This window comes from Homarus americanus, unplaced genomic scaffold (genome assembly GCF_018991925.1).
Source record: "Homarus americanus isolate GMGI-L3 unplaced genomic scaffold, GMGI_Hamer_2.0 scaffold20465, whole genome shotgun sequence".
NCBI classification, from domain to species: domain Eukaryota; kingdom Metazoa; phylum Arthropoda; class Malacostraca; order Decapoda; family Nephropidae; genus Homarus; species Homarus americanus.
Window position 1 is genome coordinate 10559484 of NW_024756914.1, and position 14329 is coordinate 10573812.

Genomic DNA, 14329 nt, shown 5'->3' on the forward strand with positions numbered 1-14329 from the left:
TATGGCACTGGCATCTAAGTTTGAAACAATAAAGATTTATTCTGTACAATCGCAAATGATTAGCAAATATTCCTGTTTTTAATGCTTATTTTGCAAATCTGCGCCTTTCGGAAATTCGACCATGGGACTCAGACTAGACAAATGCTGCACGACACCCACACACAGATGTGATCTGCACATAAGAACATACAAATAATCCAGACTGATGTTGGATTTTTGGAATTTTTAAAATATTTCTGGTGAATAGAGGAGCAGTTTGAAACACTTCAGAGAGTCCGAAAAAAGTAAATTCCGGTGTATCAAGGTTTTAAAGTTAAGTGCCGTAGTTCTGGATTACATAAACAGCTCCTATCCTTCTCATAATTTCACCTGGGTTATGTCCATACACCAACACAGAGACAGACAGGCCCCAGGCTGGCTGTGACCTCACTGTGTCAACAAAAAACCAGGAGTTTAATGCCACACAATAACTCATCTGGGGTTGAGTTGGGGATTTTTGGGTATGTGAAAATTTATTACTTGGCAATAATGTTTTATTAATCTGGTACCAAATGAACCTAAATTATATGGGAATTATGGTGAAACTACATAATGTTGTATTAATGGAGTGAGAGGGTGCACTTGGCTCTAGAATGGGGAGGGAGGGAGGGGCACTATACCTCCCACACCACTTCACTAACTACTACAGTATTAATATTTCTTATTTTATAGTTTTATATTATATTATATAGTTTTATATTATATTTTCTTTATTTCTAAGTCACACTGGAGCACTGAAGTGATATTCATATTATATCTTCTTATATTTTCAAGGCAAATTAGAGCCATGAAATAATTCTCCACAACTTTCGTGGATCCTTATGAAAAAACACTGTGGCAGTCGGTGGTTAGTAATGGAGGTACTGTACCTGCCAGTTTAATTATGTGAATTTGTATTTCATGAATTCTTGAGACTCCACTGTACTGTATTCCTGTTTGTATATACTGTACATAATTATAGTACAGGTACTGTATAGTAATGTATAATGATAAAATCAATTTAAGAAATAAACTAAACTTAAACTTGTGTCCTCCAAAAATTGTTAACAGTACACAAAAGACTACAACGATATATTACTTACTATGGTGGCGAGAGCAACAGCGTCTCCATATTGTACTGCAAGTCCTAAAGCTGCGTGAACATCCAGCATGGCTCCAAAGTAGTTCTCTCCCTCGGCAAGGTAATATCGTTGAGAAGCCGAGCGAACGAGTTCCATGAAGCCGTGATAGTGATCAGGAGACATCATCACATGAAGGTGTGGATGGATCTGTGAGGCTCCAGCATGTAACAGTGTGTCCCAGGCAAGGTTGGGGTAGCTGTTAAAGACAGTTTCCTTAATAACACACAAAAGACAACTACACTTGCTATGACTTTGTGTAGTACAGTACAGTACAGCACAGCACGGCACGTCATGGCACGGTACAGGTACAGTACAGTACGGCAATTATCTTATTGACTTTCATTATATAATTAAGAGAAATGTTCCAACAAAACTTTTTGCCCTATAACTTACTTAAAATGATACAGTATCTATATTTTTAAACACAAGTGTCATGGGAATTAAGTGTCAAATTATAAAATAATACTAATAAGGGCACACAAGTTTAATTGTTGAAATTTATAAAAAAACTTCCAAGAGTAGTTACAAATTATCTTTGTATAGTACTGTATGTTAACACAGTACAGTACGGTATTTACAGAAAGGCTTCACCACTAACCCCACATGTTTTTCATTCCACAGTGAGACACCAACTAATGTTTCTGTGCGTACATTATCACATATACCTTTGAGTATTATTTTTAGAATGGGTTAATATTGAGTGCTACAGTACAAGTACTCATTTAACATTTGGTATTTACAGTTACAAACAAAAGTCCTGTCCTACTGCCAGCCACAATGTGAAGCACCTGAGGTTCAGTAAGTTAAGCCCCAGAAGTTAGTGTCTTTTGGAACCAATACAGTAGATGGGGCACAGCGTGTGGGGGAAAATGACGGGACAAATCATCAGATCCTTATCGTGTTAAGATTGAGATGTTGTTTTTGGTTATCACAATAATAAGGATGAAAATATGAGTCATGACACTCTCCTATATGGACAACAAAGAACAAATACTACGAGGTCGTAACGGCAGTAGAATTAATTGTACGGCAGAATCCCGGTTACCCGACACCTACGGGGATTGAGAGGTGCCGGGTAGAGAGATTTTCCGGTTAGATGAAACTCATTCTTAGCAGAGGCAGATCCAGGAATATCATGAGGGGGTCCAAGAAGTTGTGGGTAGGGGAACATGGCAAGCACTAAATAAGTGGCATCATCTTCACACAAAACAAACTCGCACACAAACCAAAGAACAGAATTTATCGGTGCTGCACATTTCAAATACGGGAAGTCCTCGTATAACGTCGCCCAGCTCAACGTTGTTTTGGTACGAGTCGCTACTCTTTAGATGCCAATAATTCGTTTAACGTCCCAACGACTCAATATAGTGTGGTTTACATCATCACTGTTTTCCCATAAGAATGCATGTAAATGGTACAGGTTAAAGGAATTGACTTAACAGAATGTAACTTACATTGCTGGATCCTTATAAGATAGTGATTAATTTGAATATAAACATGCTATAGTTTGCACAAGACCTAAACATTTTAATAATTATTTAATACATTTGAGTACAGTACAGGTTTGCTCTTAGGAAAATATGTATTTAGGATGGTGTGTGCATGTAAATGAGTAAAAAGAAATGAAGAAAGTTACTATATCTACCAAAAAAAAAAAAAAAATTGAAAAACATGTACAGTACTTGAATGTACTTATGGGGCTAAAATTTTTATCTCTACAAAATATATGTCTTTATTCATATTATCTGGTGTCTAGCAAGGATTCCACCAGTGCAATTTATATTCTGTTAACTTTAGTCTGTGCCATTTAATAAGATAAAATCTTTAAGCCCAAAACCACGTTCAATCTTGCCGGATGTCAGAGGGGGAGGTGATTTGTTATGACAGCAGCAGCAGGGAAGGTTACCTAGTGTGTGTGTATCAGTCACACAGAGGGAGTTTTAACATTATAAAATGTCAATGAATGTGACTATAGTAATGCATACAAGCACCTCACCAGGCATCACAAAAGGCGCTTTGAATTTATGTATATGTAATGTATTTCACGGGTCAAAGAGAGGCTCGGGAACGTAACTCCCGTATTTTATCTGTTTCTTATGGGGAAAATTGATCCACTTAACGTTGTTTCGCATGACGTCGCATTTTCGGGAACGTGACCCCGACATCAAGCGAGGACTTACTACTACTTTGTTATCTTCGGTGCTTGTAAGTGTAAAGGCTGTACTGTGTATGATAAAAGACAACTTGTGCATATACAAATCTATTTCAAATGGTGGAATACATATACAGTACGCGATGCAGTATTACCTTTTTATATCGAACCTCTATACCAAACGGCTCGGAAGATTCCGGAAGTACCTCTCTATATTATACGGTACGGTACCGTATAAAGAACCTTCGACCAAACCCCTCCTCATATATAATACTGCGATACAATCCTCTGATGTGATTTACAAATAAAGAAAATATACAGAAATATAAAACTATAAAATAAGAAAATGACAAGTGGCAAATTAATTCAGTGTGGGAGAGGAGGTAGGCAAGGCAGGTTGCTGGCTGGACAAAGCAGAAAATTCCTCCTCTGGTCCCTTGTAACAACAGTATACAATTTGGCCACAATTCCCATATTACCCTCATAGATGTACTGGGGGGGGATGGGGGGGGGGATTGCTTCCCGTTGAGCAAATAAACTGTTCCAAATAAACCCTTTTTTAACAATAAGAAAAGATAAAATAATAGCAAATAAAATAAATAAAAATAATAGCACCACAAATTGGATGGTAAGCTCATCATGAATGTATATAAAAATATTAATTATCTGGTACTCCAACAACACTGTACAGTACCTTGGTATGTTTCGTTCACAGTTAACCCACCCCACTCCAGCTAATTTCAGAGAACCACACTGGATTTTGTTCAAATTTCATACAAATGTACTATACTCTTTTACATGAAGGATCTGTGTTCATTATTGAAAATTTTGGGTACAGTAATGTAATGAAGTGTTAATTAATGACCCTTGCAATAAAAAAATGCCTTTAAAATATTTAAAACATCAATCATGCTGTTCCTGTAACTTTTAAAGCCCTCTTATATATACAGTATATTTATATTTTCTCAACAATATAAAGTAACTTTACCATTTCAGAACCCTAGTTTCCATTTTCCAGAAAATTCTGGCTTTGGGAACAATTTTCTGAGGAGAACATTTTGCGGAAGATTCCAAGAAATTTTTCCCGATACCTGGAAAATTCCGGGGATGGGGGATATTATTCCGGGTTCAAGAGTCGTCTCGTTACCCGAAAATCCCTCACTCCCGGGAGAGCTCTGCACCAATTGTTCCGGCTAACGGAGACATCACCGTATTTTGTCATAGGCATACCAAAGAGGGCTATGGGAGAGACCACCCTTCCTTGAGCTAATAAATTATTCCAAATAAACCATTTTAATAATAAAAAAAAAGAACAAAAATAACACTAATGAAAGAAATAAAAATAATAGCATCACTAATTGAACGGTAACCTCATCATAAACGTACAGAAAAATATTACAATATTGTTGTAATTCTCTTGTATTTCAACAACACTGTGCCTCAGTTTGTTTTGTTCAAATTTTTGGGTAGGTCACTGATTACAGGTAGTTAGGCTCATTTGGTGCCACATTATTTAATAAAACATTGTCATAAAATAATCAGTTCTCTCTCTCAAAAAAAAAAAAAAAAAAATCCTACACAACCTCAGATGAGTTATTATATGGTACAGTATTAAACTTGTGGCATTGTGTTTACATAGACCAACAGCTGACCAAGCACCCAGCTAGCTAGCCAGGGAAGGAGCTGTTTACGTAATATAGAACTTTTTTTGGTATAATATCCTTGTGTTATTGTATTTTTTTATATATCATTTATGATATTTACTATCTATTAAAGTCTTATGTTACCAAACTATGTTTTATATAACAAAAAATCCAGTATTGTGACAATTTATCTGCACTAAAAATATCAAACTTTACCATATACTGTACAATGCAATACAGTACAGTACAGTACTGTACTGTACTGTACTGTACTGTACAGGGTGTTTTGAAAATACATTACATAATGCTGGGGATGTATTCCTGACACAAGATAAATTACTTCATAACCATGGTGTCAACACCTCATAGTTATAACACATGACAGTTGGGTTTGGAAGGTGATAAAACTATGGAGTATAAATTAAATATCCAGTATTGCTAGTACAATTTATTTACAACCATAGGCAGTCTGATATGGAGTTTACGGTAAATGTTCAAAGTTCCGGCCCTGTTATTGAACGTTACCGCTTACTTTAAACAGGGCTTCATATTTTGTGTTTTATGTCCCTATGGAGTCATTTGTCCTTATGTATGTCTCAAGAATACTTCCCCAGAATAATGTAATATAACTCTGCACACCAAACAAAGTTAAGTACTGTATTGAATGAGTTTTTCAGATTTGTTTTACACCAAAAATCTTCTCACCTGTATACAAAATTGGCTGTTCACCACCAATTTCTTTAAGGAGCGGTAAGACTGTAAATTACAATATATCACAAAACACTATAACTATAGGTAATAGAGCAACTCACATGTAGTGGAGGTCCTTCGTGCTTACTTCATACGCCCATGTTGCGGCTTCCTGGAAGAATTTGACAATCAAACTCTTGGTCAAGTTAATTGGATGGTGCAAGTGACGCGTGATCACCATGCTGTGCCATGCTTCCACTTTAAATGTGTTTGTCATACGAACTGTTTCATCTGTGATGTGCCTATATACAAAAATACATACACTATTAGTACAACACTACACATGATACCTTAAAATATATTCAAATACAATTAACGTCCTTTAATCAAATTAATAATTTTCAGAAAGAAATGGTAGATCCTATGATCCTACCACAGATAGCAAATTTTGTTATTAAAATCCAAGCTCGAAGCCACAAGCTTCCTCACACCGTGACCTACAACACTAAACGTCACCAGTTAAACTCCAACACATCTGAATACGGTAAATTTTTTGGAGGTAAAAGACAATATTAACCCTTTCACAGCAACTGCTTCAAATTTGGGAGACTGTCTAAATGACACACTATTGTCAAAAGATATAAAAGAATGTTTGATGATTCTGGCTACATCTAAAGACAAGTTATGTAATGGCCCTTGTTTCACAAACAGAAGTATTATATAAATGGGTTAAAATTACATTTGATTTATATACTGATTCATACCCTGTAACTTTCCACTGGCTATGAGGTGACATGTTCAATGCACGTGATAAGGTGTGCCCAAGGGAAGCTGCGTCATACTATGCTGAGTAAAGGCATAAAGTAGCCGGCTCCTGGCCACCTAAAGCGGGCAGTAGCTTGATATCCTTGACTAGAGGAAGACGTTATTTGAGAGCCGCAGTGGATGGCTCCGTCATCCCTCGAGGGAGGACGACGCGTCTATTCCGTTCTCCCTCGATGGGTCACTACTCAGAGTCTCACTCACAAACTTACATTGAACGGAAATTGATTCACGTCTATTTACATAGACGCCGTCCTTTCTCATCACAGTCATAAATAGTGGAACTTACGGTTGATCTACACTCAGGAATTATACAAATAATACTTTTTAATAAAAGAAGAAACTTCAATTGGGTTTCGTTACTAAAGCCCAATATAATATACATGAACAAACCTGGTCAACATTGGAAATAACCAGCCAGTTCAGTTATGTTAAAAAGCATAACCAGATCACTGTTGCTAAAGGGTTATGTTGGGACAACAACCACCACCTTTTTTATCTCCATATAAGAGGAATTCAAGTTTAAAATCTATGTTATTTATAATCATCCACCATATTGAGCTTTATTTCTTATCAGTTACACATTTATTCATTTATTTATTACAGAAAATATGGCTGATGTGAGAACACAAAGGTATACAAGGGACAAATATGATAATTTTTATTATTATTCTGATGATCAATATTTACTGCATATACTCAGGTGTAGTTCGAGTAGGAGGGTTTAACAATATACACCTAGTATTTTTGAGGGTTTAAAAGTGGTGTATTTCCATGGATCATTAACAGTGAATGATAACTACCAGGTAGACTTACCACGCTCCTTCATCCTGGCCTTACCTGCCATACCCCTAGAGTCTTTCTTATGTTGTTGCATCAAGAGCAGAACCTCCTTCACTAACAGTACTGTACAGTATATGCCACTTTAAGTCTATAAATACTTGACACAAATGAAGATTTATAGATAACTTTCCTTTTGTTTGTATCAGTTAACATCACTGGTGCCAAGTTAGACTCATCACTGTAGCCACATCCCCCCAGCTCTCTCCCCACCAGGCCGAGCTGTCAGATGTTATGATTATTTTTCAACTTGTAATTTGGGTAAATATACATAAATTTTTTCATTTTTCTTTTGCTCAGTTTTGTGCATCCATAATCCTACATACATAATGTCCAATAAAATATATAATGTATGTACTGAATACAGTAGTATCTCAGGTTTAGCGAGTTTTAGATTTGCGATTCATATGTTTCACGTCACTTTCAAAATTTCCAGTCTCTCAAGAATAGCGATTTTCATTACCAGTTTCGCGAGTCATTGTTGAGTGGACAGCGAGCAATGTCACGGTCTTTTGTTATCGGTCGACCCACCGACTGTTTTTGTTTACGGCATAACGGCAGTTAGTTTGAATGAGCGAGTGATGTAGTGACCTTGGATAATATAACCCATTGTGCTTACGTTTCGCGAGATTCTTGTTTAACTATTAACGATTCTTGTGTATTCGCGATTCTTGTGTATAAACGATAAGTGAAGGTCAATAATGTAAATGTCGGGAGCGGTTCTGGTGGTAATGATGGCCGTAGAGGTCAACAAGGAAAGCCCCAAGCCAAGCATGACTACCGTAAGGGGAGTCAAGAAGAGGAAATACTGTACACCCTTGAAATGAAACGAGAAATGCTTGAAATGATCAAAAGTGATGCTCATACCTGTGAAGTGACACATGGGTTCAACTGCCCCGAATCAACCATACATTCCCTTAAGAAGAACAAGGAAGCCTTAACGGCTTCTGTGAATGTATTCTTAAGATTTTCTATAGCAGGACGTTCTCCAATACTTCACAATGAAACCTACTGCTTGTTATCACGGAACATTACCGTCACAAGTGGGTGGAAAGAAGAAACCTTGAGCAAGGTGACCTGTCTGGGCCACAGATAAGGCATCAAGCACGTGTTGATTACGCTGCAGTTGCACAGAAGAAACGTGTTGACTATCCACCACCGTTCAATCTTCTGTTGGTTGGTTGGCTGCCTTTAAGAAGCATTATGAAGTCAAGTTTGCCCACTACCATGGGGAGAGAGCATCGGCTGATGTCACAGCAGCAGAAAAATATTCACCTGTCTTTCAAGCTCTTGTGAAAGAGGGTTGTTATTACCGAGACCAGATCTTCAATTGTGACGAAAATGGCATTTTCTGGAAGCTCTCACCTAAGACCACTTTCACTGCCAAGGATGAAAAACAGGCAAGGGCGTGTAAAGACTTCAAAGGACAGGATTACAGTTATATCCACAGCTAATGCAAGTAAACATTTCTTGATGAAACCCCTGGTTGTTAACTGTGCTGCCCGTCCTAGAGCCTACCATCATGCCAATATGTCGCAGCTCAATGTTTATTGGACGTCTAATAAGAAAGCTCGGGTTACAACGTCTTTATGGACCAATCGGTCTGACAAGCACTTTGTTCCTGACGCCCAACAGTACTGCTGGAGGAAGAACATTGACTACAAAGTGATCCTGGTGATGGATGATGCTCCTGGACACTCTTTAAGTTTGTAATTGGATGCCACCCTAATGTACAAGTTATCTTCCTTCCTCCTAACACCACATCACTTCTGCAGCCACTTGACCAAGAATTCATCAGTAATGTTAAGCTGTTCTACTATCAGTCACTCTATAAAGACTTTCATCAGGCAGACAGACTCATTAGTTGTTACAATAAATTGAGGCAGAACTTTCTGACAGTGACCAGGCTCTACCAGCTAACCAGGAGGAGGAGATGGTAGACGACCTGACTCCTAGCACCTCACCACCCCTCAACTGTGAAGTGTTATCAGTTTGTGAATTTGGGAAGAAATATAATATTAAAAATGCAGTGGACAGAATTGTTGAGGTATGGCGTAAGATTAATGTTGCAACAGTGCTACATGCACGGAAGCCTTCGTTGGCTAACTCCGAGATAAGTGGGACAGAACAGACCGCGAGGAGAGGCAGTCCGTGGCGGCAACACTAATGGACACAATGGAGGCAGCCCGCTCAGTCCCAGCACCGGGATTTTTAGATGTTCAGGTTGAAGATTTACAAGAAATCGTTGGTCAACATCAGCAGCAACCGACAATTGAAGAAATGTTGGAGGAGGACGAAGAGCAAGAAGAACAGCAACCAACACAAGAGGATGACGTTAAGCCTGGTGAACCTACAACACACCAGCTGACTGAGCTGCTCACAAACATCGCACGTCTCGGTGAACAGCTACAAGAATACGATTCCAGGCCTCATCCTCGGAACCTTATCTGCCCCGTCCTCAATAAGGTTATGGAGGAATATAAGGCCTTGTACTGTACATGTCCCGTGTTAATGGTCATCAGCTGGCCCTCATTACTGTACAAAGCCAGCCTATTAATGCCTTGGCAAACATCACTTTAGGAGATGATGATGACACCACCGATGACGATAGAGTAGTGTTGGGTGACTTACTGGTGGAAGAGCTGCCTCAAGACTTTGATGCTGAGGTTAGAGGAGGGAGCAGTAACCAGCCCTCCCCATCAACCAGACCCGTCAAGCATTTCACTGACTCCATCAAGGTAAGTTATTCTACAGTATGAGTGTATATAAATATTGTTATTAACAATATATACAATATATTATCTGTGAATACATTAATGTAATGTCATTAGGCTTATTTATATGTATTTCAATGTCACTCGTTTCACGATTTTAACTTTCGCAAAGCTAAAACCAGTACCAATTAGTCGCGAAACATGAGATCTTACTGCGTATACAATTATCATAAAGTGAAAAATATAAGGGGAATAAATATTTCTTTGTGCGCAAGAATTAGCAGACTGAAAAAGGAAGGGAGGAGTGGAGTGAGGGAGCTCCACTGCTAGGAGGGTAGACAGAGGCAGTGTCCCAGCTGGACTGTATTGCTATGGTGAGCATCAAGGCCAGACAGCCAGCATTCCTGAAACTGTGAATGAACAAGCAATTCGTGATTCTATTCAAGCGAATGTTCCTGCAAGTGCTAAAGTGGTGCAGGTTGTTCGTGACAAGAACATTGTGAAAACTGAGAAAGCACTGAACATTTGGACTGAGGACCGGCACCACAAAAATGTTCCTATCGACAGCAACGTGATTGGTGAAAAGGCTAAAAGTCTTTATGCTCTTTTTTACGAGTCAACGGGTGGTGAAGGGGCTAGTGCCATGACTGAACCAACTTTTAGTGCCAGTAAAGGTTGGTTCAAGAATTTTAAGAAAAAGATTCTCACTCCATAATGTGAAGCAGACTGGGGAGGCCGCATCAGCTGACCACACAGCCGCAGATGTAATTCCCACCAAGTGGAAGAAAACAATAAGAGAGAAAGGCTACAGACCAGAGTGAGTGCTTAATGCTGATGAATCTAGTTTATATAGGAAGAAAATGCCTGGTAGAACCTACATAAACAAGCAGGAGAGGCGTGCCTCAAGGCAGTCAGGGACAGAGACGTTCATCTTCTGTGGCAATGTGGCTTGCCTGGCTCGCTTTACCGCTCAGCAAACCCTTGGGCTTTCAAGGGTAAAAACAAGAACCTTTTGGCAGTCCAACAAAAAGGCTTGGGTAACCGTCCAAGCATTCCTGGACCGGTTCCATAACTGCTTCGTCCGGGAAGTGAAAAAATACCTTGCTTCCGAGAAGATGGAATTCAAAGTGTTATTATTGATAAACAATGCACCAGGCCACCCAGAAAGTTTAGCCTTCCAGGTGTAGAGGTGGTGTTCCTACCCCCTAACACCACTGCTCTTATCCAGCCTCTCGATCAGGGTGTAATACACACCTTCAAGGCATATTATACACGCTGCTCTTTTGGTCGTATCCGTAGTGCCATGGATGAAGACCCTGACCTTGATGTTAGCAAGTGTTGGAAGGAGTACAGCATTGTGGACTGCATTACCAACATCAGTGAAGTGTTCAGTGAACTCAAACCAGAGAGAGTGAATGGTTGTTGGTGAACCTTATGGCCTGAGTGTGTGAATAACTTTCAGGGATTTCCGTCCATAGTAAAGGAGGTGAATGACATTGCGAGTGTTGCACGTCAGTTGGGTGGTGAGGGGTTTGTGGACATGGCTGCTGAAGACGTGGAAGAGCCCATTGATGGCCACGGAGAGGAACGGACAGAAGAGGATTTGGAAGAGTTGGTAAAAAGTGCCGATGAAGAGGAAGACATTATGGAATTACAACAAGAAGGTTGGAGCTTGGACAATATTGGTGAACTATTTCGTCAGGTAAAGATGATGAATGAATTCATTGTTGACCACGACCCTTCCATGGAACACAGCCTTAAGACAGTCCAAGGAATCAACCAGGTATTGCTTCCCTACCAGTGACGTGCCACCCCACCACCCGCCTCTCCACCAACCACCACTCCATCACCCTCTTCCACCAGTGATCCACCTATGCTTCAGTAACCAGATGTCTCCCTATGTACAGTACACCACTTAAACTTCCACATATAATGTAAGTACTGTACAGTATTGTGACCTAAGTTTCTCCTACACAGTATACCTGTATATTAGTGCACTAAGGTATTATATAAGTAGCTATTACAGGTTTTGCCAATTCATGGAACCTATCCCTCACACATGGCATGGGTCTACTGTACTTGTTTAATATTTTAAAACGTGTTCCCACTCTTAGCCTCAGAGTTACCAGCACGGTAGGGACCCATATACAGGTATCCCCGTATTTACGATGGAGTTACGTTCCTGAAAAGAACAGTTGTAAGGAGAAATATCGTGCATCAGGATCATTATAACATGGGGCTCAATGGGATGTGTAATCAGCCAGTCCGACACCCAAATGTATTACCGAAAATAAAATTCCTACACTAATACTACAGTACAATTAAACAATACTGACCACATCATTAAGAACAAGTCTGGTCATCATGAAGGCCTTATAAGGGGGCTCTTGTGGGTGGAGTGGAGACATGACCCACACAGCCCCTGGGGAGTCTCATGCTGCTTAACAATGTCAAGCTTCACCTCAGAGACACAGTTGTCTTGGCCTTCCCAGACATTTTCACAGTTACACTGCTCACTTCACAGTCACACAAACAGAGGCAAAGCACCTACAGTCACAAAAGCACGGAAAAATATCACTTGAGATTCACCAATACAGATTGAACCTTAGTCATGTCCTCACAGTGTAAAAAAAAAAAAAAATACCACCAATGATAAGTAAGAACACCAATAATCACTGAGCTACATGGTCATGGCACAAAGCTTGGGACTGTAGTGCAGCTGCATGGTGACCCACGGGCAGACCACAGATGACATGTGCATCATGTTGGCTAGACGATGACCATCATTCATGTGAAATTTTTTTAGATGTAAATAGGAGGATGGTTTAATACATCACCGTCGTTACAGTGAAATATGGTGGATAAGGAGGTCATAAATAGGGAGACACTGTACCTGTAATTGTACCTAATCATTCCAATATGGATGAGAAATTCAAAATGGAACAATTGGGGTAACCGTCCTCGACCTCCGGCCACGATAGCTTATTACACTGCAGCACTGGTTAATTCTCCTTGTCTTTATCAAAACTCCATTAAGCTCTTGATGAACTAGTACTTCAATTAAAAAATGTCTTCACTTTTAATTTTTAAGAAAGCAAATACAGTCGGCCCTTAACATACGCGGGTTTAGCATACACGGATTTGTAAATACGCGGATTGCCCTGCCGGAGAAATATTCTGTACCGACACTCACAGCTGGTGGTGCGTCGTTTCCATTGTTTACTGGTAGTTCCTGGTAAATATTTTTCAACCTAACGAAACTATAACCCGTTTAGAGGTCGACCCCCAATTTTTTGCCAAATAATTTGGTCATAAAAACTCGAACTACACACAGGTATAGACGGTAAATAAGGACATGGGGGGCCAGGGTTTTTTTAGAGGGGGGGGGCAATAGTACACGGATTCTGAACATTCATGGGTAGTCACAACTCTTCAACTTGTGGTACTGTATGTGTTGATGAAGAAGAGTGTAAAATAAATCGAGGGATGTAGAAAAATACATAAGCTTTACACACACTACGTACCTCCCGAACTCATCAACAGCCGTCATATTATTGTATCTGCAAAAATCACAATCTTTTGCACTGTCTTCACTGACTTTATCAACCCACTCATATATGTTTGTCTCCATGGCTGGCATTGGACGTTTAGCTCGTACTGGATTGTAGACCACGTGCTCCGATGTTAGTGGATTGAACACGTGGATCAGATGCTGCAATAAAATCAAAGATCATTAGGAAGAATTTGTGGAGTATTTCTTGGCGTTATGTCGGGCCTTTCTTGTTGGACTTAATCCCCTATTCTGTGTACATATATCACCACTAACCTCGTTCACCCACGACAGTGCAGGATACTGTACGTGATGTCTGGAAATACTGTAACAAAGTGCTTTAGTGTACAATGATGCTATATTAGGGATCTAATATGGTACAGAATATAGAGACTGCAATAATGGATGTTTTTACAGTCATCCCTTGGTTATCACGCCTAATTGGGACCGCGCCGAGTGCGTGATAACAAAAAAGGCGATAACGAAAGTACAGAACCTATGGGATTTCTTCTAATTGGTTCCAGGCACCCAAGACCCAACCCCACGTTTCCCATTTTATGACCATTTAGACCCACTAAATATATATATATATAATGTTATGGTAAATATCATAAACACACATAGGCATGGCTAGGTTTATTACAAAGTGATAAAAAGGATACGCTTAATACTGTAGTCCACAAAACATGTAGCTATGTCTTTCTTTGAGTCCCCCATCTGAGGAGTCTGTTTTCTCATCGCTTCAGGACGCCTGAGTC

General features: G+C 39.5%; 1 protein-coding gene across 6 annotated transcripts in view; it reads right to left on the reverse strand.

Moving 5' to 3' along the window:
* The window catches only part of LOC121857155, a 60204-nt gene that overhangs the window by 11158 nt on the left and 34717 nt on the right, over positions 1–14329 (reverse strand). For all 6 annotated transcript variants that reach the window (XM_042353046.1, XM_042353044.1, XM_042353045.1 and 3 more), the window contains 3 exons: positions 13546–13733; positions 5768–5947; positions 1122–1356 (listed from right to left, as the gene is read on the reverse strand). In XM_042353046.1, the coding sequence (XP_042208980.1) occupies positions 1122–1356; positions 5768–5947; positions 13546–13733 (603 nt within the window). The remainder of the gene's footprint in view (positions 1–1121; positions 1357–5767; positions 5948–13545; positions 13734–14329) is intronic.